Consider the following 25647-nt stretch of genomic DNA (forward strand, 5'->3'; position numbering starts at 1 on the left):
GCCCGCTCTCCCACAATCCCGTGAGTGCCACGTCATCACCGATACTTCCTGTGTTTGATCCACTTCAAGAGTGGTTGCGTTCACAGAGCTCCTAATTGCTTTAGGCTTTCATTGGAAATGTTCCAAGATCGACAGAAACAATATGTCTGTTTGTTTCGCTCTAGACTTCATTTTGCGTGTTCACACCGCCCGAACGAGGCGGACTATCCGAGCAAACGAATCCTATCATGTTTTAACCGCTCGAGTAGGTTTCTATCTATAGGTTCTGCTGGTTTCAAAGAGTGTGTAGCTGCATCCTGCTGCTCTAACTCTCACTGAGTCCTTTTTTTAAACAAGTATCCGTACTGTTACTAAAGTACAAGTTCGTATGCTTTTGCCACCTCCGGTGTCTGCTCGGATCAGACACATGACGAATGGATCGTGCAGCTTCTTTTATGGCTTTATTCTCGTCTGCATCCCTGAGGGCGGCTTTTAAAGCTCTTTCCTTCGCTCCCCGTCACCACAGGCGCCATCAGACAAACGACTCAGCCCTGGGGACGGCGTTTTAATACGCTGTCATTACCACAGAGCGTCTGCAGCGGTGACGTGCGGTGAGCTTCACGGCTGGTGAGGCACAGACTTTTTAGGAATGGGATTTACAAACGTGAACACAGCAGAGGAGACCCTTCACTGTTGGATTGGCATGATTTCAAAATACCTTTTTTCATAGGTGGAGTTTGAGATTATTGCCAGGGGGGGGGCAAAATAAAAAATTTTAATATTTAGATCGTCTCAAGATTCGCACCAACCACATTGTGTGTAACATATACAATGATGCAAGAATGATTAGTAATGTATTTGATTATATTGACTCCAATTTTTTTTAATGTTGTAAATTAATAATAAAATTAGGCCAGTGGCCGCTTTCTGCTTCATTTTTGCTGCAGTTCTATACATGAACTGCTGGGTGCAGTGTCGCTTCACCATTTAAATTGCGACGAAGATTTGACCAACAGAAGAAGAACCAACCTAAAGTCTGAAACGTTTGGGACCATTTCACTGAAAACTTATTTGATTTGGTATTAATTTTTTTCGAACATGAACACAATAGCAGTGTATCTCACAATGAGGGGAAAAAAATGATAATAATAGTAATGGGAAAAAAAATGACAGTCATGGAAAAAAAAAAATCTCAATAATGCAGGAAAATGAAAATTGTACTGCAAACTCCACATATGGCCTTTTCATGCTCTTAGTGATGGGAATTGTGGCTCGTTTTAGAGGCCTGGTTCCTGTCTAAAAAGAATCGGCTCTTCAGATTTCTTTCATTGCTTGAATTAATTTATTCATTTTTCTATTATGTTATTAATCATGATTTTAATAAAACTTGTAGATTATATTAATTCATAATTAGTATAGTATTTATTATTTATAATACTTTAAGACACCTCGACCAATCACGTGTGGCTTTAACAGTTAAAAAAACATACATGACAAATGTTGGCTCCAAATCAAGAGCTGGCTTCCAGCACTGAAAGCTGTCATTTACAAATTTGATTTGTTTAATGGACCTGAGTTAATCTGAGTCTCTGACTAAATTGGTCTGATTAACTTGCATGTATATATATATAATATATATATTTTACCCCCAAGCCGAGGTTTTTAGCAGCCCCCAAAGGAAATGCACAAATTAAACAAAACAACAAATAAAATATACAAAAGGACAACAAAACCACGCAGAAAGACAAGAAACGACAGAAAAATATGCAAAACAACAAAATATATAAAACAAGTAAGAACAAAAATACACAAAATGACTCTCAAAAAGTAGAGAAATAATTAGAAATACACAAGATTCCAAAAAAAGACAAAACAATGACAAAAATACACAAAATGTCAACAAATATATATAAATATGGCAGAAAAATAGATTAAAAAAAAGGCAAACACACACACACACAAAGACTCCAAAAACATACAAAATACAAAAAAAAAAGCACAACGTGACTCCAAAAACACATGACAAACAAAAACTACACTGAATGACTAAAAAAAACAACACAAGAACAAAACTAGGTGAAATCTTTTTATAAGACTAACATAAACATTGTGGTTCTCAGATCAGACACATTTTTCTGGATCCTATTTGTAATAAAAGCTGCTCATCTCTGTATTAAAGTATCATATTAGGCTCCCATGTGAATGTATTTTAACACAGACGACAGGCAGATCGATGCTGTTTTTCACCACAGGGACATTAATGTTGGAGCTTTGGGAAACCGGAGAGTCTGCGAAGGAGGACACTTTACCCTCGAGGAAATTATTCACCCTTTAATGAGCTGCTGGGAGGCCGGGGGACGATGAATCACGTGAGTGTGATTGTGTCACCTCAGCGTTTGTTAGGACTGAAATGTTGTGAGCAAACTCTCAGGAGGCCTCGGGGAGATGAATTAAAGATGTCTGCTGCAGATTTTTACCTGTGCTGGATCAGAGAGCAAGCGAGGCGCACATTGTGCTGATCAATATGAAGAAAAAATAGAATTAAATATATAGACCGTCTTGAGATTGTGTAACATATACAATAATGAAAAAAAATATTAGTAACAAAATTGATAATGTAGCGTTGATGCATCATTTAATGTTGTAAATTCACCATTTACATTGTGAAGAAGAACCAACCTAAAGTCTCAAATGTTTGGGACCATTTCATTGAAAACTTATGCTAGTATTTTTTAAAAAAAACAAATTAATTCATATATACAGTATGTTGTACAGTCACTGTGTTTTATGGCACTTAAAATATTTCTATATTATCTACATTATCTTAAAAATTGTATTTTTTTGAGTGAATTTGGTAAAACTGTAATGAAAACTTTTGACTACTAAGGGGGGCAATGCTCCCCCTGCCCCCCTCAAACTCAACGTGTGTTTATAATCTATGTTTAATCTATGAATGCATGAGGGATTTTTAAGAAATATTATCAACTGTCTTTTCTGCTCTTTGCTGAAAACCTCTCTTTCTGTACGGAAATAAATCTGCTAGTGTATACGCTAACGATTCATATGTGTATTTCTGGAGTACGATGTGTTAATTCTGTTAGTATTATAACAAAATTAATCTCCTGAGTGTTGAATTAACTCATCTATGTTAACGCATCGCACTGTGAAATTGTAATCTAATAGATCATTGCGAGGAAATGTATATCTGTGTGATGCTAAATGCTTTAGCTTGTCAACGGGATTTCTCATTACGGGTTAGCATTAAGCTAACTGACTTTTTGTACAACCAACTTTCTCTACATAAACCTTGGTCATGTGACATTAGTCAGCAGTGTACATGTTACCCGTTTAAAGATATTCAATGTGGGCACATCTGTGATTATTCATTGACGTTGTGTAAACGTGTGTTTTCTGTGTGTTTTTGAAGTTGTCAGTGGTTTTGTGTGGGAGGCAAAACAGAAGTCATTCAACATACAAAAGAGCATATGTACACCAGAAAGTCGCTACGTTTGTTGATTTTTTTTTTTTCAGAGAAAGTCAAGATGAGTGTCTGAAAAGTCGCTAGATATTGCTAATTTGCTAACACTGCCAACGCTAAAAAGGAAAATACATTAATTGGAGATCCATTGTGGGACCTAACATTTTGTACCAATATCTGATGCTATCTAAATTAGAAATTTAATTGTTGGGCAATGTCGGCAACAAAGCTAACATCATACACTCCGATAATACTTGGGTTTAATAACATTAATCAAAAGCTTTCTAATTTCCAATGAAAATGCCATGAGAATCTGAATAATTAAACCATACCTTCAACCATTTCTAACAAGAACGCTGGTTCTTTGCAGCAGACAGATTTAACTCAACTTGGGTCGGCGTTAATGAGCAGCAGCTTGATCCTAGTTGCCTGTATTTACATTCAACCAGAGCTCTTCTTCTCTTCTTCATGCCGCCTACAAAACAGCAGAGTTGGAACTGTCGCCCCCTACTGTCACGGATTTCGTTTATCAAATGTCGGTAAACAAAAGAGGTTGACATCGACTACTTTCGAGTACTTTTACTGATTTTTAGAGCAACCCAAAGCAGCACAAGTTTGTCATTTTCACTGAAAAAGCTGCTAAATCATCCCGAATGCTTCACCTATGTAGAACTTAATGGACTAAAGGACCGATTGGCGTCATCAATGACGTCATTTCAACAGACTCCCAAATTGTAAAGTAATCTCATTTTTAAAAATTAATAGAACGAATATGGTGCAAAATAATGCATTTTGTTAGGCATAGATCTTTTAATAAGGACATTTAAAAGGTTTTAGGCCACATTTGTAAAAACAGTGGAGGATCCCTTTAAAACAATACAAATTATGTACAAGATTATTGATTGAGTTACTATTTATCATTTAGGGATCTAATTTTTTATTCATTATGATTTATTTGTTTCATGTGGTAAATATAAGTATTAGAAAAGAAGACGGACTTTTTATTTGTTCATATTTCATAGATTTTTGCACTTGCTTTCAAACTGTCTTTAGTGATAAAGTGAGTGTCAATGACGTTTGGCATATCTGACTTATGTTGCTTGTGTTGTTTGTTAGATTTAGTTGAAATCAGATGTTTTGTCCTTGTTCCAGAAAATAGGCCTCAAAGAGACCTGACTGCTTTGAACTATTTTATGTGAGGATATATTTGGTATATGGATAATTAAGGCTGCACGATTAATCATTATGAAATCGAAATCGGATTATTCATTGAGGGAGATTTTTAAAAAGTCAAAATCAGATAATCAATTTTTCCCGTTTAATTGTGTGTAATTATGGCAAGAGTCTCTTCCTTTTCAAACTGTTGAAAAACAAAATTCAAACACATTTTTACCATGATAGACCTCCGCTACAACCTGTTCTTTTTTAAATGTGAGATTTATGGGGTTTTTTTTTTTTTTTTTTCTAATGCAAGTTTCTTGTTTTAAAAATGCTGAGAGACTCATTTTTGGTTGGGCAGGTTGATATTTTATCAGACCCATAGTGGATTTAATATTCTTTGTTAAAACTTTGCAATTGCACTTCATTCCCAATACGGAAATTTGTTTTCACTTTTTCAATTAAAATAAAATAGTTGCATTAATTCAATCCAGTGTCTTTTTTTTTTTTTTTTTTTTTTTTTTTTTTTTTTTTAAAGGGGGGGAAAAATCAGAATCGACAATTGAGTTTTCAAAGTAAAAAATTGAGATTTTGTTTTGAGCTAAAATTGTGCAGCCTTATGGATAATTAATATAAGGACTATTGGATACAAAGATATTTAGTATAAAGATGTATAATCATTATATATTCTTATTCATTAATTGTTTATTTTTTTCAAAAAAAAAAAAGAAACAATTGATGAATAATATTTCACATCAACAAAACCCAATAAACGTTCCCCTTAATATAATAAAATATTATCCATGAAGAGAAAATAGACAAAAAAACATCTGCCACTGGCGGACATTTTAAACAATGGATGCCATGGGCGCTACTTTGAAAGTTCAGAATGGCTCCGTGTCATTTTTAAAAAAATACTTTTAGCTAAAACAAACAAACGAAACACCAAATGTCCTGCTTTTATCACAGAATGAACACTTGTCATAAGTTTCTGTCTCAGCTGCTGCTCCAGATGCTAACAGCGGCTGACTGAGACCATCAGCGACTCCTAAATCTGCTCCCGTCACCTTCGATCAGGTCAGGCATTACGTTTCAGAGCAGCAGCTGGTGAACGTTGAGATCCTCAGATGAAGATCTGTGAGGAGAGATTCAGCCGTGGTGTAACATTTCATCTTAACCCTGTATTAAATAATATTTAATACAATCTGAGGTTATTCTGTCCTGATCTGAGAGGATTTCATCTGAAACATCTGGAGCTTTATAACACCAATTAGGAGAATTTAGAGCTGGTGCTTCTCAAAGTGCTTTAACTGACATAAAAAAAAACTCACAAACTTCATACACGACAGAAGGAGCTCCAACACACATCCTTACATTGTCCGTAGTAATCAATACAAATGATATTAAAGAAAATGTAAAGAAAAGCACAACAAGAGTATAGAAACCTAATGTAAACCCTGCAATCTTATGGAATGTATTTCAAAGAGTAACTAAACTATGGGATCAAATTAGGGTCATAAAGATTTTGTGTGTGCAAAAAAAAAAAAAATCTGTGTGTGAAAAAATTATTCAAGACATTTTGTGTCTGCAAAACTGCTTTTGTGTGCGTGTGAGAACTTTAACTACAAGCATGCAGCTGCTTAAACTGTCTACCGTAATTAACAACCCCATGTTAAAGCTGGGGTACTCAAATTATTTTCTTTCCTAAAAAAAAAGATTATTATTAGCGTCATATAGTATATTGTAAAAGTAATCATTTCTGAAACAGTCGTACGTCTGTGTGCTGTCTGTGCCAAATAATTAATTATTTTAGTTAATAAAACCCCGGAAGACAAAGTCTTGGCAGTCGCCCCCTCCAGCTCCAATCACAGGATTTAGAGAAAGGAGGGGTGAGCAGAGCCCACAAAGGAGCCTCCTCATTGGCTGCCACGATATACAGTATAGTGAAGCGCGTGAACTGTGTGAACTTGTTTTCAGTCTAGGACTAACTTTGGACGCCAGTGGCTGTTTTCCTTCTAGACAGGTGATCTAATGTTCCATTTTCCTGTATTTTGTGTGCATCCTTTTGCGTGACGACGTGTTTTACCGGTAGTGCACGTTTAGCTCTCGTGCACAATTTTGAGAGGAGGAGGGATTATCGGAGTGGGGGGCGGGATTTATGGTTCAAATTCAGTCATGCCCCTCTGTCATGGTTCAAGATTCAAGTAGTGCAGCTTTAAGAGATTTTATTAACTCACTGTTCACTTGCATTATACTGCTCTGCCATTTTTTATCGCGCAATGAAGGAGGAAGGGGGCGTTTCCAGCGGGAAGCCCTCTGATGGTGTTTTGTAAGCTCAGTGCTGATTGGCTGGTCCACAAACGCATATAAACCAGGGTTTTGTATTTGTAAGTGAAAAGTTTTCACACGCGCATAAAACCAACTTTGCTGACACAAAATGTTTTTTACAGATGTAAACATTCTTCACACACACAAATGTGTTTTACAAACCAAAATATTTTTTTCACACAGATTTTTTTTTTTTTTAGACAAAACAATATTTTACAAATACAAATGTTTTTTTACGCACAGTTTTTTTTTTGCACGCAAAATCTTTATGACCCTAATTTGATCCCACACTAAACCCCTAAACAACTATTTTCTGCCAATAACAAATATATTTGGTTATTAAATAGTTTTGGTGGTTTATCCTATAATCTAACTCTTGACATTTTAGTCAAAGTATTTCAATTTGTCGTATTTTGCTGTAAAGATGTAAGAATGACTTCCCTCCAGGGTTGGGGGTTTATTAATTACGTATGGCGTAATCATAGTTGTAATTGTAAGGTTAAAAAAACTGTTGCTGTCTGTTTGGTTTAGATATTTGACATGACTCTCTATCGTTGTATAAGCTCCTGAGTGACTCAGCACTACAAAGACAACTTCTGGAGAACAAAGACTGGAAAGATTAAAAAAATTAAAAAATAATAACCTTCTCACTCATCTATACTGTGAGATATAACAATGTGTACTGTCCTCACTAACAGGCAGAGCTTAAATTGGGCCGCATCCTGCTGGAGCAAGATCCGGCACCTCCCAGATTTTGACCGGCACTTATTTGTTTGGAACCAGGACCTCGTTTTGATAAAATTTTTGAAGTATTGTATTTGGACAGTTACGTCTTTTATTGAGTTGAAATCACTGGAAATTTCATTGTGCACACAAGACTGATTGCAAAAACTGAGCACGAGTGAGGAAGAGAGGGTAAAGTCAAGCCACGCCCCCACGCTACGTCTCAAGTGTCATTTTGCGCAAAAATTGTTTCTCTGTCAGCTTTGAAAATGAAAGAAAATGGCTAAAAAAAAAAAAAAAGGCAGTTGGATTTAAAGAGCTTTTTAAAGCCAATAAGTGAAGCTAAGCCTGAGGTAAAGTAATGCAAGGTTGTTTCTGTGGAAATCGCAGAAAAAAGCAGCAGCACCGCAGCAGCACCTGTAGCGATGATGTTAATGCAGGAGAACCTGCTTCCAACAGACAGGACACAGGAGGAGAACTATCCAGGGGACATGAGGAGGACTCAGGGACAGAAAAAAGAGAAGACGATGAGGAAAGTTCTGCTATGAACATTGAGACGAGAAGTTTGGACAGAGGCAGTTCAATTAGCTGCTACTCTGGCTTATCAAAGACTAAAGTTGCTTGGTTACAAAGTTCTCCATGGCTGTTTTTTTGACTGTTTTGACAAATAAAAGGCCATCACACGTTTTATTTTCATTTTCTGCTGTTCTGTGCTGCTGATTCATTAGAGGAATTATGGCCTATGGATGTAAAAGTTTGTATTTGTGTGTTTTGGTGTTCTGAAAGTTTAGTCACCTTTGTGGCTAAATTAGCGTTTATTTTCCTTGGTGCTGAAACATGGCAGATTTGACAGCTGTCACGGGCGATTGTACGTTATTCTTTAATGCTGATTTATCATTATTTCATAAAACATTTAGATTAATTGCTTGTTTTTGTTATAAGAAAATGTATTCCATGACATTTCTGTCTCTTTTACTGCCGGTCTAGTGTAGAATAAACCTAACGTGACAGTCTTCTACGGTAGAAAATGGGCATGCGCACCTGGCAAACTGCACATGCGCATCATGTTGAAAAAAGGTAAGAATATTTCCTTTAATTTTTAGGGTTAGGGTTAAAATTAGGGTTTATCATAGAAGGGAAATTTAAGTAGACAAAATATTGTACTTAAACGTGTAAATATTTACTACACTATTAGTGCGCATGCGCCTGTAGGAGGCTTTCACGCGTAGGGTTATTTTTCACTACACCGGAACAACACCCGGCGTTTGTTCCGGGACCTCATGATTTACAAATGCAGCCATTTTTAAATCATGACTCAGCAACTAATTTTGCTAGATTGTCATAACTGTCGGTCACTCAAAAAGTTTGCGAGACAAACTGAGGTCCACTCAGAGGTTCAATTTTCACAGATGAATTGACGGGTGGAGCACCATGAAAGCTAAAATAACAAGACGATTCACAGTTTGAAACAAAATACCGTATAACACGTCACTCATTCATCTTAAACAACTCGTAAGCATTAAATAAACAATATTTACAGTGTTTGCCTGATGACCAACAGAAAAAGGCAGCAAAATAGGACAGCGGGTGTATAAACCCACGTAAAAGTCATTTCCAGTAAATCTCCGGTCGCACAATTACGTCACTCTCAAGAAACTTTAATAACCGGATGAATATCACAGACAAAATAAATAAAATAACACCTTAACATTAAAATGATGCAGACATTTTATAATTGAGTGAAAAGTTTAATAATCTGACAGCGTCAGGTACAATTGTTATGTTCAGAACATGACTCAGCATCAAGACAAACTACGACTTAGCAACACTACAGGCTGTATCAAAACATGACTCCAAAAAATACATAATATGACTCAAGAACACATTAAAGGATAACATAGATACAAAAAATAAAAAATACACCAAATAACAGAAAAGTACAACAAATGCCAACAAAAATAAATACACAAAAAACACACAACAAAAATACACAAAATGACCAAAAACTTCACAAATTGTCTTTGAAATCACACAACATGTTGATAATGAAGCCCCTTGGATCAGTTACAATCACATTTTTGTGGCTCCAACTGTAATCCAAGTTTTTCTGGGCAGCTCAAGGACTGCTTGTTCTCTCAAAAGGAGAGGTTAAATATTTCCCCTTCACTCAGTGATTTTATATTCCCTCCATTGCATGAATCATCAGCCAAACGGCCTCAATGTGGCGTCTGATCTCAGATTTGTGTCCATCTGAAAAGACGGGAGCTCGGGAGTAATAAAATGAAACAAAAAAAAAAAAACATTTTTGGAATTCTTCCACTTGTCTGCACATTTCCCTCCCACACCTTCATGTCTAGTTCAGCTTGTGTTGGACACTCGTTGGCTCATGTATCATAAAAATCATCAGAGAAAGCAGTCAGAAGTGGTGATGCAGGACCGATTTATGAAGAAAACCCAAACACTTTAAATCAGAGCTGCTCTTCTGTCTTAGTGAGCAGATATAAATAAAAGAAGAGAAATGTGTGAGATAAGCTGCAGCGACTGTTTCATTTTCCATCCAAATGTTGATGGCGTGTTTCCAGGTGAGGAATAGGGAAACGTGGAAATGAACCTTTGTGTTTCACACATACTGTATTACACCTAACATTTTGGATGTTTTTCGTTGCGCTTTAGTTGTAGTTTTGTGTATTTATATTGTATTTTTGTGTGTTTCAGTAGGAATTTATGTTGTTTTGAGTGTTTTCTGCTACTGCTTTTGTGTTTTTTGTTGCTTTGTACAATCTTTGACTTGTTTTGTATATTAATCTTGTAGTTTTGTGAGTTTATGAAGTTGCTGTTGTTGTACATTTTGTGTTGGTTTGTGTGACTTTGGAGAAGTTTCTGTATTTTTTTCGACAGTCTGTGCAGTGCAGTGGCTGTTTCATATTTCTTTCTGGATGCCATCATATTGACGGGACTTTTTGAGGTGAGGGATAAAAAGATAGTTTTAAGATTAATCTTTGCATTCCAGATATGTTTATGTAGTCATTTTGTGTATTTCTGTTGTCATTTTGAGTACTGTTTTTTTTTCAGTATTTTTGTGCATTTGTGTTCTTTAGTCATTAATTTGTGAGCTTATATTCATACGTGGAGTTTGCAGGGGGTCAGGGAAGCATTGCCCCCCACCATTACAGTTTTCCCAAATTAATAGAAAAAAATACCATTCTTAATATAATAATATAATGTACGTAATATACAAATATCTTATGTAACACAATGACTTTAAATTATTTGTTCTTTTAAAACTACAAGTTCATGTGACCATCATCTTTCTTTCAAGGCCATATTGAAATGTTATTGAATTGAATTTTTTTTTTTTTTTTTTTAAATATGAAACAGTTTTCTGCTGCTTTGATTCTAACATATTACTGTTAGTTTCATGTCACAGATGTTAGTTCTACCTCAGGTGTGTAGTATAAGTCTTCAGTGAAATGGTCCCAAACGTGTCAGACTTTAGGTTGGTTCTTCTTCTGTTGCGCAATTCTTCTTCACCATGTAAATGGTGAAGCGACACTGCACCCAGCAGTTCATGTATGGTACTGCAGCAAAAAAAGAAGCAGAAAGCGTCTGTCGGCCTGATTTTATCATGAATTAACAACACTAAACGATGCGTTGACGCACATTTTTGTAGTGAACATTATCAATTATATTACTAATCATTTTTACTAATCATTACTAACCAATTATTATACAATCATTATTGTATATGTTGCATACACACACACATTGTGTGTGTGTATGCAAGAATCTCAAACTCTGCCAATGCTTATATTGTTTTTTTGTGTTCATGTCATAAGTTGACAGTTGATTATGTGTTTTTGTAAACTGGTGTGTGTTTTTTAAGTTGTTCCTGTATTTTTGACACTCTGTGCAGCGGTTGTTTCATATTCCTCCCAAATGCCGTCATTTTAATGGCGTCTTCCAGGTGAGGGACGAGGAAACTTGAAGATGAATCTTTGCGTTCCACGTATTGCAGATGGTACCGTCTCCCTCTGAGACTGTGAAGGATCCCACCAGTCCCACATGTTGTGGTCAGCTTAGCATGTAGCAAAGCTGGCTGACCACAGTCAAAGGATAAAGGGGTGGGGCTATGTCATCAAGTCATTTTATTGGTTCAAATTGTCAAACATTGACATACTTGGACCGCCGATTATTATACAATCCCTGCTTCAATGTCAAACACAGATATTAACCTCGTCTAGAACATTATGTTTCGCTCGCTTCATCATTTCTTTTTTATTTGATTACATTTAGTTTTTAGGGTCTCGACTCGCTCAGAGGAGCTCATAAAGGCCCCTTGAAGCCCTTGGTTGTAATAAACGAGCAGAGGAGACAAAGTCTGCTCTCTCCACACTGAAAATGACCTGATATTCATCAACAGCTTCATCTTTCCACAACCCCGGGACATTTTTACTGGTTGCAGATAAAAGGAGCGGCACAGGCCGCAGTTAATAAAACCTTGTGACGTGAACTAATTGTGTAGCAAAACAATGGAGTTGCTTCATTAGAAATGAATAAAGAAGTACTGGTACATACTATTGTATGTTGTTTGTTACAGCTTTGGTTTATTCATTAATAGTTGTGACTTTTTTTTAGGAAGTTTTGAGCATTTGCAAAGACAAAAGATGTAAGAACAATCTACACTTTTATTTTGAAGGAGATTGATTTACATGTATGTAGCGTCATCTATTCTAACTTTAATTTATCAATTCGTATGAAGGTACATGTTCAGGATCAGAATCAGACTGTTTTATTGCCTTTGTTGATCAATAGAATTCACAACAAGGAATTAGCTTTGGCTCACAGGTGCTTAAAAAGGTGCCACAACAGACAATAGAATAGAATGGGTTATACGTACGCTTCACTTACGCATTTGAGTGAATACCGTGAAAGAAATTGCGGTTCCTAACCCTACTGTATATTGACAAATGACTATAGTTTTCATAATAATCTCACACAACTCAACAATAGCAGTAAATAGCAATGGATGTATTATACATTTGCATAAGCTACTGGCCTTTCACTGACAAACTGTTTTTGCTGTTTATTCAGAGTTGCTCCTCTTGTTTTATGTTTAGCTAGGCGCTAATGCTACTTTAATAGCTACACCTATGTATAAAGCCTAATGTCCTCATCTGAAGCAGCAAACCGTTCCAAGCCAAACTTGTTGCTGATGGCCATCTCCTCCATCTGTCACCGGAGAACGTGCCATCTCCTTTTGATAAGGAAGGTAAACTTCATCATTTTGGATGTCATTGTGTAGGCACACAACCACACAAACAGGCACAATGAAACAAAACTGTGAAAAACACATTTCAAAAGTGTCAAAACGGCTCACTTCTCCACTGTTTTGACTGTGAGAAAGCAGTAACAGGAAATACTTCATCGGTCTTATTTTCAACCGGAAATACATCACGTCTCACTGTGCATATAGCCCATAAAATAAATAAAAATACAAAATAAATCATGCAATAATACATTCTTGATAACATATTCAATAGAAAATATCTTTAAAAAAATATACAATAAACATGTCGTCAGTGCAGGTTATTAAGGACATGATCTATAAAGTGACCTTGATTATAAAGTGGCAGCAGGTATAAAGTGTTATGTTTGTGGAGTGTGTAAAAGTGACCGGAGTTTGAAGCAGTGGGTTACATAGTGTTCATGAGTCCAACAGCAGAGGGGAAGAAACTGTTCTTATGGCGGAAGGTTCTGGTCATGATGGACTGTAACCTCCTACCCGAGGGGAGAGATTTGAATAGTCCATGTCCAGGGTGAGATGGGTCTCCTGTGATCCGACCTGCACGCCCCTGGCTTCTGGCAACGTACAGGTCCTGGAGCGATGGAAGGCTGCGGCCGATCACCTTCTCTGCAAAGCGCAAAATGCGCTGTAGACTGTTTGTCCCTGACAGTAACCGCAGCGTACCCTAACCCTAACCAATACACTACTATTACTTGTAATAATTATAGTACTCTTGCATGTTAAGTACTTTATTTTACTATTAGCAGTGGCTATACGTATGTACGGTTGCCGTATCAATATACCGACTTTCTATTCGTACGCAGTGCCCCTATTTGGCCAGCTTAACCCTAAACCAGTTTAGATCGTGCTACTAAGACTACACCTAACCCTAACCCTAAAAATTGTTGCGATATTGGGTTATAACCTAACCCTAACCCAGTTCAGGTCACACGACTAACCCTAATCCTAACACGCTACGTACTTGTAATTTGGTAACCGTATCAATAGCACTGGGGGTTGTCCATACGGCAACAGTACAAATAGGCACTTTCTTTACTATTACTATTGCTATTTATTATACCTATTTTTATGTAATTATCATTACAATATACAATTCACCTTTCTATACTAATACAGTTACTAATATTACAAATATTATTAATTTTATTTTCCTGGTTATTATTACTTCTGATATTTCCGTTACTACAGACAGACAGAGAAAAAAGAAAATACAGTATCAATCTAAAAAAAAAAAGAAAAAAGTTTCTTATCAGTATTATTATCCTGTAAAAATTCTAGATACCAACTTCTGCCACTTTTGTTTAGCAAGATTAGTGAGATTAAATTGATAAAATTTAAAAGTAATTTTTGATGAAATTGATGATAATGAAAGTAGAATTAGTAGTAACTGTGATAGTAAAAAAATATTACAAATAAAAGTAAGAATGAATGCAAAAATAAAAACTATTAATCTAAAACGGATAGTATTAATGATGTAAAAGTAAAAGTGTTTATTGTGTTGTTTGATTTGATTAATAGAGTTTTAAGATTTGTTTTTAATACATCTCTCTTCTGAGTTGTAACTAAAAAAAAATGTTTTAGATAAATAAAAAATAAAAAATAAAAATACAAAAACACCTAACGTTACGTAAACAGGAACCACGTGTTTGTGACGTCGTTTGTTGAGGAAAAACACACGTTGGGAGTCTCGAGCGTTTCGTTATCTTCGTCATTGTTTACTCCGTGTTTGTTGTTGTTGTTGTTGTGTGTGAGTGTGAGTGTGAGACTCGGTTACTCTGTAAACTGCGGTCTGTGTGTGCGGCGAGGCTTCATTCTGAAACGAAGCGCAGTTTGAAAACAGCAGGAGCTGCGTCTGTGGGAGCTAACGTGGCTAATGCTAACAGCTGAGCAGATAAACAGCCGGTTCTGCTTTGTTTCTCCGGTTTGTTAAAGGACGTCGGACGCCATCATGTCTCAGCACAGAGGAGTCAACAGCCTGCAGTTCAACCAGGACCAGAGTGAGACACACACACACACACACACACACACACTTTCAGACAAACACGAAACAAAGGTGCTCTCTAACTATTAACTATTAAGTCATGTTGGCTCGTGCTGGAAACGATAACAGACACAAACCAGTCGGTACATTTACACTAGTTTTATCTTTTACTCTTCGGTAAGTCATGGCTGTCAAATACACTTAAATTTTGAGAATAAACAATGTATTTAATTAGCTTAAATAAAATATTTCTTATACAGCAATAACCATGCTCAGTATTTAACTTAAAAAAATGGTGAATTTGCGTTTTTCATAAAAAGTGATCATTTGTGAAATATAGAACAATTTGTGATATTAAAGAGCGGAAATCCTTTAATAACGACCTGAAAATTGCAATCTCCCCCAAATATCAGGTCAATTCACGGAATTGGTGAACTTAGAGAACCTGTGTTAAACGTAAGGCCCGTGGGCCAAATCCGGCCCTTCAGATCATCTGATTCGGCCCGCTGGAGAAAGTGAAAATAACAACGCAAACATTGTGTAAATTATATGATGAAAGAAAGAAGTTTTCCCAAAAATTTTTCTCACATTATTTCACAAAATCGCCCCAAAGAAAATAAAAATCGGTACATAAAAACAACAAATACATAAAATATACCAAAATTATAGGAAAATATACAAAATAACATCAAAAACTAATTAAAGAAAATGTGACCAAAAAACTACACAAAATGAGAGAAAAATTTACAAAACGATAACAACAATACACAAAATGACTCCAAAGAACACACAAGATGACAACAACAAAATACACAAATTGTCCCAAAAAAAAACACAATGAGAGGAAAATATACAAAGTGACATTACATAAAATTACTCCAAAGAACACAGAAAAAACAACAGAAAAGATACAAAATGAAAGAAAAATATACAAGATGACCAAAAATGACACAAAATCTCTCAAAAACACAGAAAATGACAGAGAAAACCGCAAAATGACTCAAAAACATGGAAAATGACAAAAAAAACTATTAACAAAACCATACAAAATATGAGGAAAATATTCAAAACAACAATACACAAAATGACTCCAAAGAACGCGCAAAAAAACAACTAAAATATGCTAAAATTATAGGAAAAGATACAAAATGAAATAAAAAAATATAAACGATGACCAAAAAATATACAAAATGACTCAAAAACACATAAAAAATGAGAGGAATCCCACATAAAATGAGAGAAAAATACACAAAAAGACTCCCAAAACACACAGTGTGGCTCAGACTGGGATTATAGTGGCCCCTCCCCGTCAGAAGTTGGTATAGACATTGGGTTGGTCCTCAGGTTGCTTCTGCTGTGCGATGGAGACCGGGGTCCGTATCTACAACGTGGAGCCGCTGATGGAGAAAGGGCACCTGGGTGAGTTCTCCTGTCACATGTCGTGGATCCTCGTGTGTGTGTGTGTTTCTTCACTCTGTCACGTTTTTCCTGCTCTGTGGTGTGTGTGTTTCAGACCATGAGCAGGTGGGCAGCGTGGCGCTCTGCTCCATGCTGCATCGCTCCAACCTGCTGGCGTTGGTGGGAGGAGGAACCAGCCCCAAGTTCTCAGAGATCTCCAGTGAGTTGGATCCAAAGTTCAGAGAAAGACGTCTGAACTTCTACCTTAGAAAAAAAAAATGTTTCGTTTCCTCCAAAATTCTAACTTTCAAGAATATTTTTAATTAAAAAAAACCTAGTTTAATGTATAAACATACAAAATGCAGTTTATACATTACTTATTGGTATTATTTGGTCTTTTTTTAATTTGTCACTATGCTTTAGCAGACAACTACGGAGCCCTAGACATGACATAGTAAAAAAAATAATAATTTGTGGCCACAAAATACTAAGTAGTGGCCAAAAATTAGTCATTTGTGGCCACAAAATAATACTGCGGCTGCTGTAAACAGGAAGTTACATGTTTTTTCCCGTTAACACTTCTGTTTTTATTGTATCGTACACATTTCTACAACCGCCCCGTTGGCTGAGTGGTTAATGTAGTGGTTGTGGCTTAATTTTTCTTTCTCAAGCGCGGAGGATGGATCGGTACCGTACCCTGACGCACGCAGAACCAGCAGGGACACGTGCACACACAGGCACTGACAGTGACGCGCACGCACACAACCAACTGTCACACAAGCTGCAACACTTAAACGACCTAAAGGGGCTGAGACACTGCCAACTACCTGGTGAAGGGTGGAGCCCTGTCACCCCGCTGAAGCTATTTAAAGTGTTTTGTTTTTTACAACATAAACATGTGCAAAAACACGCCATTTCCTGTTTACAACAGCCGCGGTGAGTTCACTTTGCACCGAAAAGTCCAGTGTTCACACAGAGCTACATACACTTATTAACACTTTTAACGTTTATACAGCATTAATAAAATCAGCACAGTATTGACGAGAGAAGCCCAGCAACCTGCTCCTCCTCGACTGCATCTGCCGTTGCTACAGCAACAAGTCGCACTAACCACAGGGAATGTTATTAATTGGTCTTTTTTTTCTTCACCATGTCATGTCTGGGGCTCCATATGTAACTTCCTGTTTCCAACAGCCGTGGTATTATTTTGTGGCCAAGAATTACTTATTTATTTTCATTTATTTATTTTGGACAAACAACAATTTAGTACCATAATAACTAAAATACATAATAATGCAAAAATAATCCCTAAACTCCCATACACCCATTCATTCACTCGTTCATCCTCAACATTTTAATTCCTTCTGTGTATTATACATCTCAAGAATGTCTTTTTTATAACACGTCTTCAGTTTTATGACATTATTACTCATTTTGATGTTTTCTTGTAAACTGTTCCTCAGTCACCCCACAGACAGTAATGTAATTACTTTTGAGAGTTGTTCTTACACTGGGTTGTGTTAAATTTTGCTCTCCCCTCAGTTTATACCCTCCCTCTCTGACCATAAACAATTTATTTAAGTTATCAGGTAATAATTTATTTCCAGCTTTGAAAACTGCTTGCACTGTTTTAAATTTGACCAGATCCATACATTTTAATGCTCTTGACTTTAAGAACAGTTGATTAGATTAGTGTTTCATGGACACAAATTTGTTATATTTTTTTTTTTACCATGTCATGTCTGGGACTCCGTAGACAACAGACCAGGATTATGTTCACATTAAAGGGCCCATGTTGTGCTAACTCAACTTTTCTGTGCTTTAAACCTGATAAAGGGCTATTAGGGCTTCATACACGTCCAAAGGATTTTTTTTATTGATTCCCTCAATGGTTAGTTAGAGGGTGATTTGCTCCTTTCTTACTGCAGGGTGAGCACAAACACCTCGCTCCAATTTGATGATGCGTTCCCACTTTGATGACAAATTTAACGTGGCACTGAGCTGGAGAAGCCACGCCTCTAGGAAGCTCTCTGCCGTGATTGACATGTAAACAGACACACCCACCCCCACACTTTGTCTCGTGTTTATAAAGCAGCATGAGATCAGCTACGGCGTGGGTGGGAGGAGGGAGGGCCGTCCTCTGGCGCTACATCACCGTGCGAGGAGGAGGAAGTCAGTGTATCGTCTATAGATACGCCCACTCATGAATATGCATAAGTAGGACACAAATCGGCCTGTTTGTAGAGTTGCTCAGAAAGTGACTTTTCAGAGGCTAAAACCCTGGAAAACAGCGAGTTTTGGAAAATAAACCTCAAATTCTATGTTTTTGAGGTTCTTAGAAGAAATGGAGATGGTGAAAAATAGCATGACATGGGACGTTTAAATGGGAAGTACACCCCTGCCTTCTGCTGAGCTGCCACTAGGAGGGAAATTTAAAAAATTGATTATGGGCGTTACTGATGTAGCAGTAAGTCACGCCCAGTTACTTTCAGTAACCGCTCCCTCCCTTCCATCCCGTCACACACAAAATCTAAACCCATCACAAATGCTAGCTAACGAGCTAAACACGAGCGAGTTTGACAGTGCGGACACTTTTGCCACATAGAGGTCATTTGAGGTGTCAATCAAATCTACACGCTACAGTTTGCAAAGAGGCGGGTGTCAGGTCTTATAGGAGAGGCGGGGCCAACAGTTAGTGATGACGCAGAGGTTTCAAGAGCTTACCATTCAACCAAAAGCAAAATTCAGTTGTAATAGCCGGCGTTAAACCCTTTGTCGCCAGTATACCGGACTTTTTACAGCAAAATACGCAAAATTAAAATACTTTTACTAAAATATGAAGAGTGGGACTAGGATCAATCAACAGCTCGACTTAATATCCAAATAAATATGTATTCAGTAGAAAAAAGTTGGTTTGGGGTGTACTTATCTCTTTAAGCATGAGGATGAGAACTTTTCTGTCACAGACGTATAAAAAGTAAATGGCCAAATCATTCAAGGGACAGAACTGTAAAAAAAAAAAAAAAAAAGACGTTTCTGGAACTGAAAAATGAGTTTTTATTGATAGTCTGTGCTGTGGCCGTTTCGTATTCCTTGTCTTTTTGATTATGTTTTTTCTCCTATTTTATTTTTGTTAATAATTTTTGTGTCCTTTTGGCATTTCTTTGTCGTTGTTTTTGTGTCATTTGGTATTTTTTTGTGTTTTCAGACGAATTTTGTGTGTAATTCTTGTCCCTCTGTGTGTTTTTGGAATGATTTCATAGGGTTTTTTGTGTGGTTTTAATAAATTGTGTAGTGTACATTTATCATTTGAGGACACTTGTGGTCTTGTTCGTCTCAGCGCTCGTGTGGGACGACGCCCGAGAGTCCCGTGAGACCAAAGACAAGCTGGTGTTGGAGTTCACCTTCACGAAACCTGTGCTGGCCGTCCGCATGAGACACGACAAGTGAGTAAATCTCAGGGTTCCTGTCGGGTTCTTTCTCTGCAGGAGCTTTTCTGACCTCATACGTTTTTCTGTCAGGATCATCATTGTGCTGAAGAACAGGATCTACGTCTACAGCTTCCCAGAGAATCCCAGCAAGCTGTTTGAGTTCGACACCCGGGACAATCCCAAAGGTCCACACGGCTCTTTTTCATCACTTTTTCTTTTTCTTCTTCTCTCTCTGACTCTGGGTGTGTTGCAGGTTTGTGTGATTTGTGTCCCAGTCAGGAAAAACAGCTGCTGGTTTTTCCTGGTCACAAATGTGGCAGCCTGCAGCTGGTGGTATGACACACACACACACACACGTACTGTAATCTAACACACACTGTAAACACATACACAATAATGTAAACACCAACACACACTGTAATCTAACACTCTTAAACAAAACTGGTGCAAATACGCACAAACACACACACACACTGTAAACACATACACTGCTGTAATCTAACGCTCCTAAACTGTACGCACACACACTGTATATACACAGAAAAACACACACACACACACACGCAGTGAACACACAATCTGTACACGCAGTGAACACACAATCTGTACACATAGTGAACACACACTGTACACATAGTGAACACACACAATGTACACAGTGAACACACACAATGTACATAGTGAACACACACTGTACACATAGTGAACACACACAATGTACACACAGTGAACACACACAATGTACACACACAGTGAACACACACACAATGTACACACACACACACACAGTGAACACACACACACACAGTGAACACACACACAATGTACACACACTGTGAACACACACACTGTGAACACACACAGTGTACACACACACAGTGAACACACACAATGTACACACAGTGAACACACACACTGTACACACAGTGAACACACACACAATGTACACACACTGTGAACACACACACTGTGAACACACACACAATGTACACACACACACACACAGTGAACACACACACACAATGTACACACACTCTGTAGACACAGTGAACACACACACACACAGTGTACACACACTGTGAACACACACACAGTGAACACACACACAGTGAACACACACACAGTGAACACACAGTCTGTAGACACAGTGAACACGCACACACACTGTACACTACTGTGACCTCTCCTCCAGGATCTCTCCAACACTAAGCCGGGCACGTCGTCTGCTCCATTCACCATTAACGCTCATCAGAGTGAAATTGCGTGTGTGGCGTTGAACCAACCGGGCAGCGTCGCCGCCTCGGCCTCTCGTAAAGGAACGCTGATTCGTCTTTTCGACACAACCAGCAGAGACAAACTGGTGGAGCTGCGCAGAGGAACCGACCCAGCAACACTTTACTGGTACATCACAGGATCTTTATTATTGTTATGGTCCCACATTTTCTGATTGTTTGTCAGATGTTGAACAGATTGATTCTAAAATTAGTGCTTTCAAGAGATTAAAAAAATTGTGCGATTAATTATTTATGCTCCGTCATTAATTAACCTGTTTTTTAATTGCTTTTAAAAATTGCTGAGTAAGGGCCTCAACTTGAGTTATTTTCATTTAAATTACATTTTTTGGCAGATCAAAACGTTGATATATAACAAAGTGGCTTTATAAATTAATTAGTGTTTTTAACAGACGAGAACAGATGCAGGCGTAGACATTTACATTCCTCTGTATGTGAGACTCGTCTCGAGGGCTACCTGTCATATTGATGTGTACTTTGGTCAATCTCCTAATAATAGAAGATACAAATTAAATAAAACATTATATGTAGTGCTATAAGTTAGCACATCATAAACAGTAGGTTCTGTCACAGAACATGTTGCTTTTTCTCTCCTTCAGATGATAATATTTATCCAGTGAGTTTTGTTCATTTGTCAGACACGGCGTGTTCGTAGCATGTTGCAGTTAGCACTGTTTGTGCTAGCTGCCCATGCTAGCTGCTACATGTTTAGCATTGAGGTGGTAACAGGGGCTACAAAAGCTCTGGTGGGCAAAGCTTTTCTTGCTCTATTTGCACACAACCAGGCTTTAATTTTCCATCTGGTGTTTTCATAAGCCAAAATAAACGCCAATGAAGCCTCCCGTCTTGTTATTGTAGTTTGTGTAACACTATTATGGGTATACCGGGAACTCTTGAAATGATAATAATGCACTGGCATTATTTGTTTTAGCGCATTATTAAGTTATCACAATTAATGCGTTAAAGTGTCAGCCGTACCTAAAACTTCACATTTTATCTCCTTCCAGCATCAACTTCAGCCACGACTCGTCCTTCCTGTGTGCTTCCAGCGATAAAGGAACCGTGCACATCTTCGCTCTCAAAGACACAAAACTCAACCGCCGCTCAGCGTGAGTCACTTCCCCCTGTCTGAGAAGCCGCAGTGTTTGCAATTGTTGTCACCTACGGTCACAGATTTTTTTCCGTTATAGATATAGAATCAACTGTGCTTCAAAAAACAAACAAACTAATATAATATGTTACCATTATTATTTAGATTTTAAAACCGATCAGAAATAAACTGTTTTTTAGTGTTTGGTTTTTCCGTTTTCCTGTTTCTGGTTTTAAATGAATGAAACAAAAAAAAAAACCCCCGTTCTTTCTTTTTTTCAATTTGGTTTTGAAAAGAAATAATCAAAGAACGAAGGGAACAAGGACTCTATAGTTATGATGCAAACATGTGTCCATCCCTGTTTGCTCGGCACTTTCCCCTGAGCTCTAACCTCACCCTCCTTCACTGCTCTGTGAGCTCAGACGTGTAAAAGTCGTTGTGTTACAGGTTGGCACGCGTTGGGAAGGTGGGGCCTGTGATTGGCCAGTATGTGGACAGCCAGTGGTCGTTGGCGAGCTTCACGGTTCCTGCTGAGTGCGCCTGCATCTGCGCCTTCGGAAAAAACACATCCAAGAACGTCAACTCTGTCATCGGTGAGGAAAAACCTGAACGTGTTCTGTCTGACGTGTGTGTGGGTGCGTGCGTGCGTGCGCGCGCGCTCATGTGTGACAGCGTTGTCTGTTCTCCTGCAGCGATCTGCGTTGACGGGACTTTCCACAAGTACGTGTTCACACCAGACGGAAACTGCAACCGAGAGGCATTCGACGTCTATCTGGACATCTGCGACGATGACGACTTCTAAACGGAGGAAAGTGACAGAAACAGAAGCAAAGCTCCAGAGACGTGACAATGCTGGACCTTAAAAGGACAAGTTTGATATTCATTATGTCATTATAAATACACGAGCTGTGTGATTTTTAAATTCCGTATTTTCCGGGATATTAAACGCACCGCTGTATTGGCCTCATTCCAATAATTTAGCAATTTTCCAAGAATAAGCCACGTAATGGCCGCTCCGTGACATAGGCTGCACCCTATTGGCTGATGAGGATGCCCTAACGACGACTTCGCCAATCAGAACGGGCAGTAGGCGGGCTACTAGACTTCCGCCGAGGTTTCTGTGTATTTCCGTGTATTCTGATCAGTTTCAACGGACAAGTTTCCATCTCCACATGAAGTCTCCTCTTCACTGCTCCACGTCTGCATATCAGTCCATTTATAGTTTTTAATGGTCACTTTTTACTGGAACCAGCTCCGTTCGCTCCCCGTGCACCATCGCCTTAGCAGAGATCACGTCGATCAGACTCTGAGTCAGAATCCGGACACGATCACTTCTGAACAAATGTAACGTGGTTATTTGTCAACTTCATGCTGTTTGTTGTTCATTTCTATCATGAACTGGCTGATTTTTATTTTATCTGGAGTGTTTCAGCGTGTGCTCTGTGTGTTTGCGTGTCACGTCAGCTGTCAGAGTCCTGTGTGGGATCATTCCTGATGAACCTAAAGCAGTGATTTCACAACTTTATGCCAGTTTATTAACTTCAATTAAAAACTGGCTGTGATATATTACGTTTTATACCTTATTGTACTTTTTATTAGCTTTTCTCACCTTAAATGCATACGAGCCAGCACCGCTCCCCAAAACTTCAATTACTGGGTCTTGATTTTATTTAAACCAGCGGTGGAGAACCCCAGTCCTAGAGGGCCTGATTCCTGCTCCAACACACCTGGTTGAAACCAATGTGTTGTCATCAAGCTCTGCAGAGCCACGATAACGAGCCATTCATACGTTCACACTGCAGGCAGATCTGAGGTTTTTTTTTTTGTGATCAAGTGACCAGATCTGATTTTTTTAAAAGCAGTGTGAACTCTCAAATGCGACCCATATCTGACTTTTTCAAATCAGATTCAGGCCACTTTCATATGTGGTCCTGAATCAGATACAGATCGGATCTTTTTCAATGCGACTGCAGAGTGAACGGTCAAAGAGGATTTCATGCGCATTTGATACGTTGACGTCACTTCATAGCAGCAGCAGCAGAACTCTGCTCACCATGGACCAGAGAGGGACAGGCTTGAAGCATCCACTGTTGAATCTATCCTTTTTCTGCACAAGAACATGGATTATTCTTATATTTGATGGATGGATTATGTAAATAGATCCACTGTATCTTGCGTGCGCTGTGCGCCTGTGTTTGACGTGCGCTGATCTGATGTTAACATTAACAGTTGTCTGTTAATAAAAGCATTGCTTACAACCAAAACAAGTGTAATTATGTCATTTGTATGAGGAACACATTTGGGTCGGGCACGGATATAAATAATGTCTGTAGGACCTGTCGGGTTTGAGATAAAGCTTGAAGGTTCATATCAAGTCAACTTTATTTTCATATATGTATTATTTATCATAAATGGTCTGCGTTTAAAAGCAAATCGGCACCACAAAAAGCCAAAACAAAATATTTCTCGTTTTCCGAAAACAAACGCGAGACAATGCGCATGCGGGTCTGTTTGGAGCCGCATACTGTTCACACTGGAATCTGATACAGGTCACATTTTAAATGGGGCAAACAAAAAATCGGATCGAAGCCAAAAAATGCAGTGTGAACGTAGCTTAAGTCTCAGGAATCAGGCCCTCGAGGACTTGGTTTCCCCACCCCTGATTTAAACAACCAGCAATCTTATTTTATATATAAATGAAAGTAAATATTCAACAGATGTATGACTTCTGATGTCACTCCCTCCCGTGCGATTTCCCTCGACAATCGGACCATGACGCCTCCGTTCTGTTGTTAAAGCAGTGACAGCATCACTTTCCCCACATTATGTAAAGCTGTTTAGAGGTTCAGTGGCTGTTACAGTTCATTCTTCTGTGGGAGGGGCTGTCAGTTATATTCTCCTTCCCAAAACCCGCTTTCACTGGACATGTGTGTGACTGAAAAATCCACACACACAGTGCAACGCCACATTTGGCCACACCCTCAACTTTAAAGGAAAAAAATAGGATCCTATAAACTGCAATGAAAATAGAATGTTTGTTTAAATTTTTTTTTTTTTTTTACATTTTTTGGAAATTGAGTTTTAACATTGTCTGAAAAACATTTCCATAAAAATAAATAATTTAGTCTTTATTTTAAGGTGTCAGTGTTAGAAGGAAATATGTCTTTATATATATATATATTAGTAATTTAATTTTCCATTTAAATCTAAATTTTAGATTTGTGATCCTGATGTTGATTTTAAATTTTTTTTTTTTTTTTAAAGAAAAATAATGTTTTTCGACTTTATTGTGTTGCTTTTAGGTGAATTTAATGATAAATAAAATGACTTGAATGAAGAGCGATTATGATCATATATACAGTATATATGTATGTTTAGAGGTGATGCAGATAAGTGTGTTTCAACCTTTTATTAGATATTGATAGTTAAAAACATTTGTTCTCAACATGTGGGTCGCAGGAATGTTTTCAGTGAGTTGTGATTA

At 37.8% G+C, this 25647-nt stretch overlaps 1 protein-coding gene across 2 annotated transcripts; it reads left to right on the forward strand.

Moving 5' to 3' along the window:
* Positions 1–1687: 1687 nt before the first annotated feature.
* wdr45 (WD repeat domain 45) lies at positions 1688–23732 on the forward strand. Of its 2 annotated transcripts, none has more exons than XM_028462230.1 (10): positions 1688–1707; positions 16196–16371; positions 16466–16570; positions 19691–19796; positions 19872–19966; positions 20035–20114; positions 20974–21182; positions 22081–22182; positions 22611–22756; positions 22856–23732. In XM_028462230.1, the coding sequence occupies exons 2-10, from the start codon at positions 16314–16316 to the stop codon at positions 22963–22965; spliced, it is 1011 nt and encodes a 336-aa protein (XP_028318031.1). In that variant the 5' UTR covers positions 1688–1707; positions 16196–16313; the 3' UTR covers positions 22966–23732. The 2 variants fall into 2 exon arrangements, with proteins under 2 accessions (XP_028318031.1, XP_028318030.1); XM_028462229.1 differs by lacking the exon at positions 1688–1707 and adding an exon at positions 14617–14968 and having other exon boundaries at positions 16297–16371.
* The last annotated feature ends 1915 nt before the right edge of the window (positions 23733–25647 follow it).

The sequence above is a fragment of the Gouania willdenowi genome, chromosome 12 (genome assembly GCF_900634775.1).
Source record: "Gouania willdenowi chromosome 12, fGouWil2.1, whole genome shotgun sequence".
NCBI lineage: Eukaryota > Metazoa > Chordata > Actinopteri > Blenniiformes > Gobiesocidae > Gouania > Gouania willdenowi.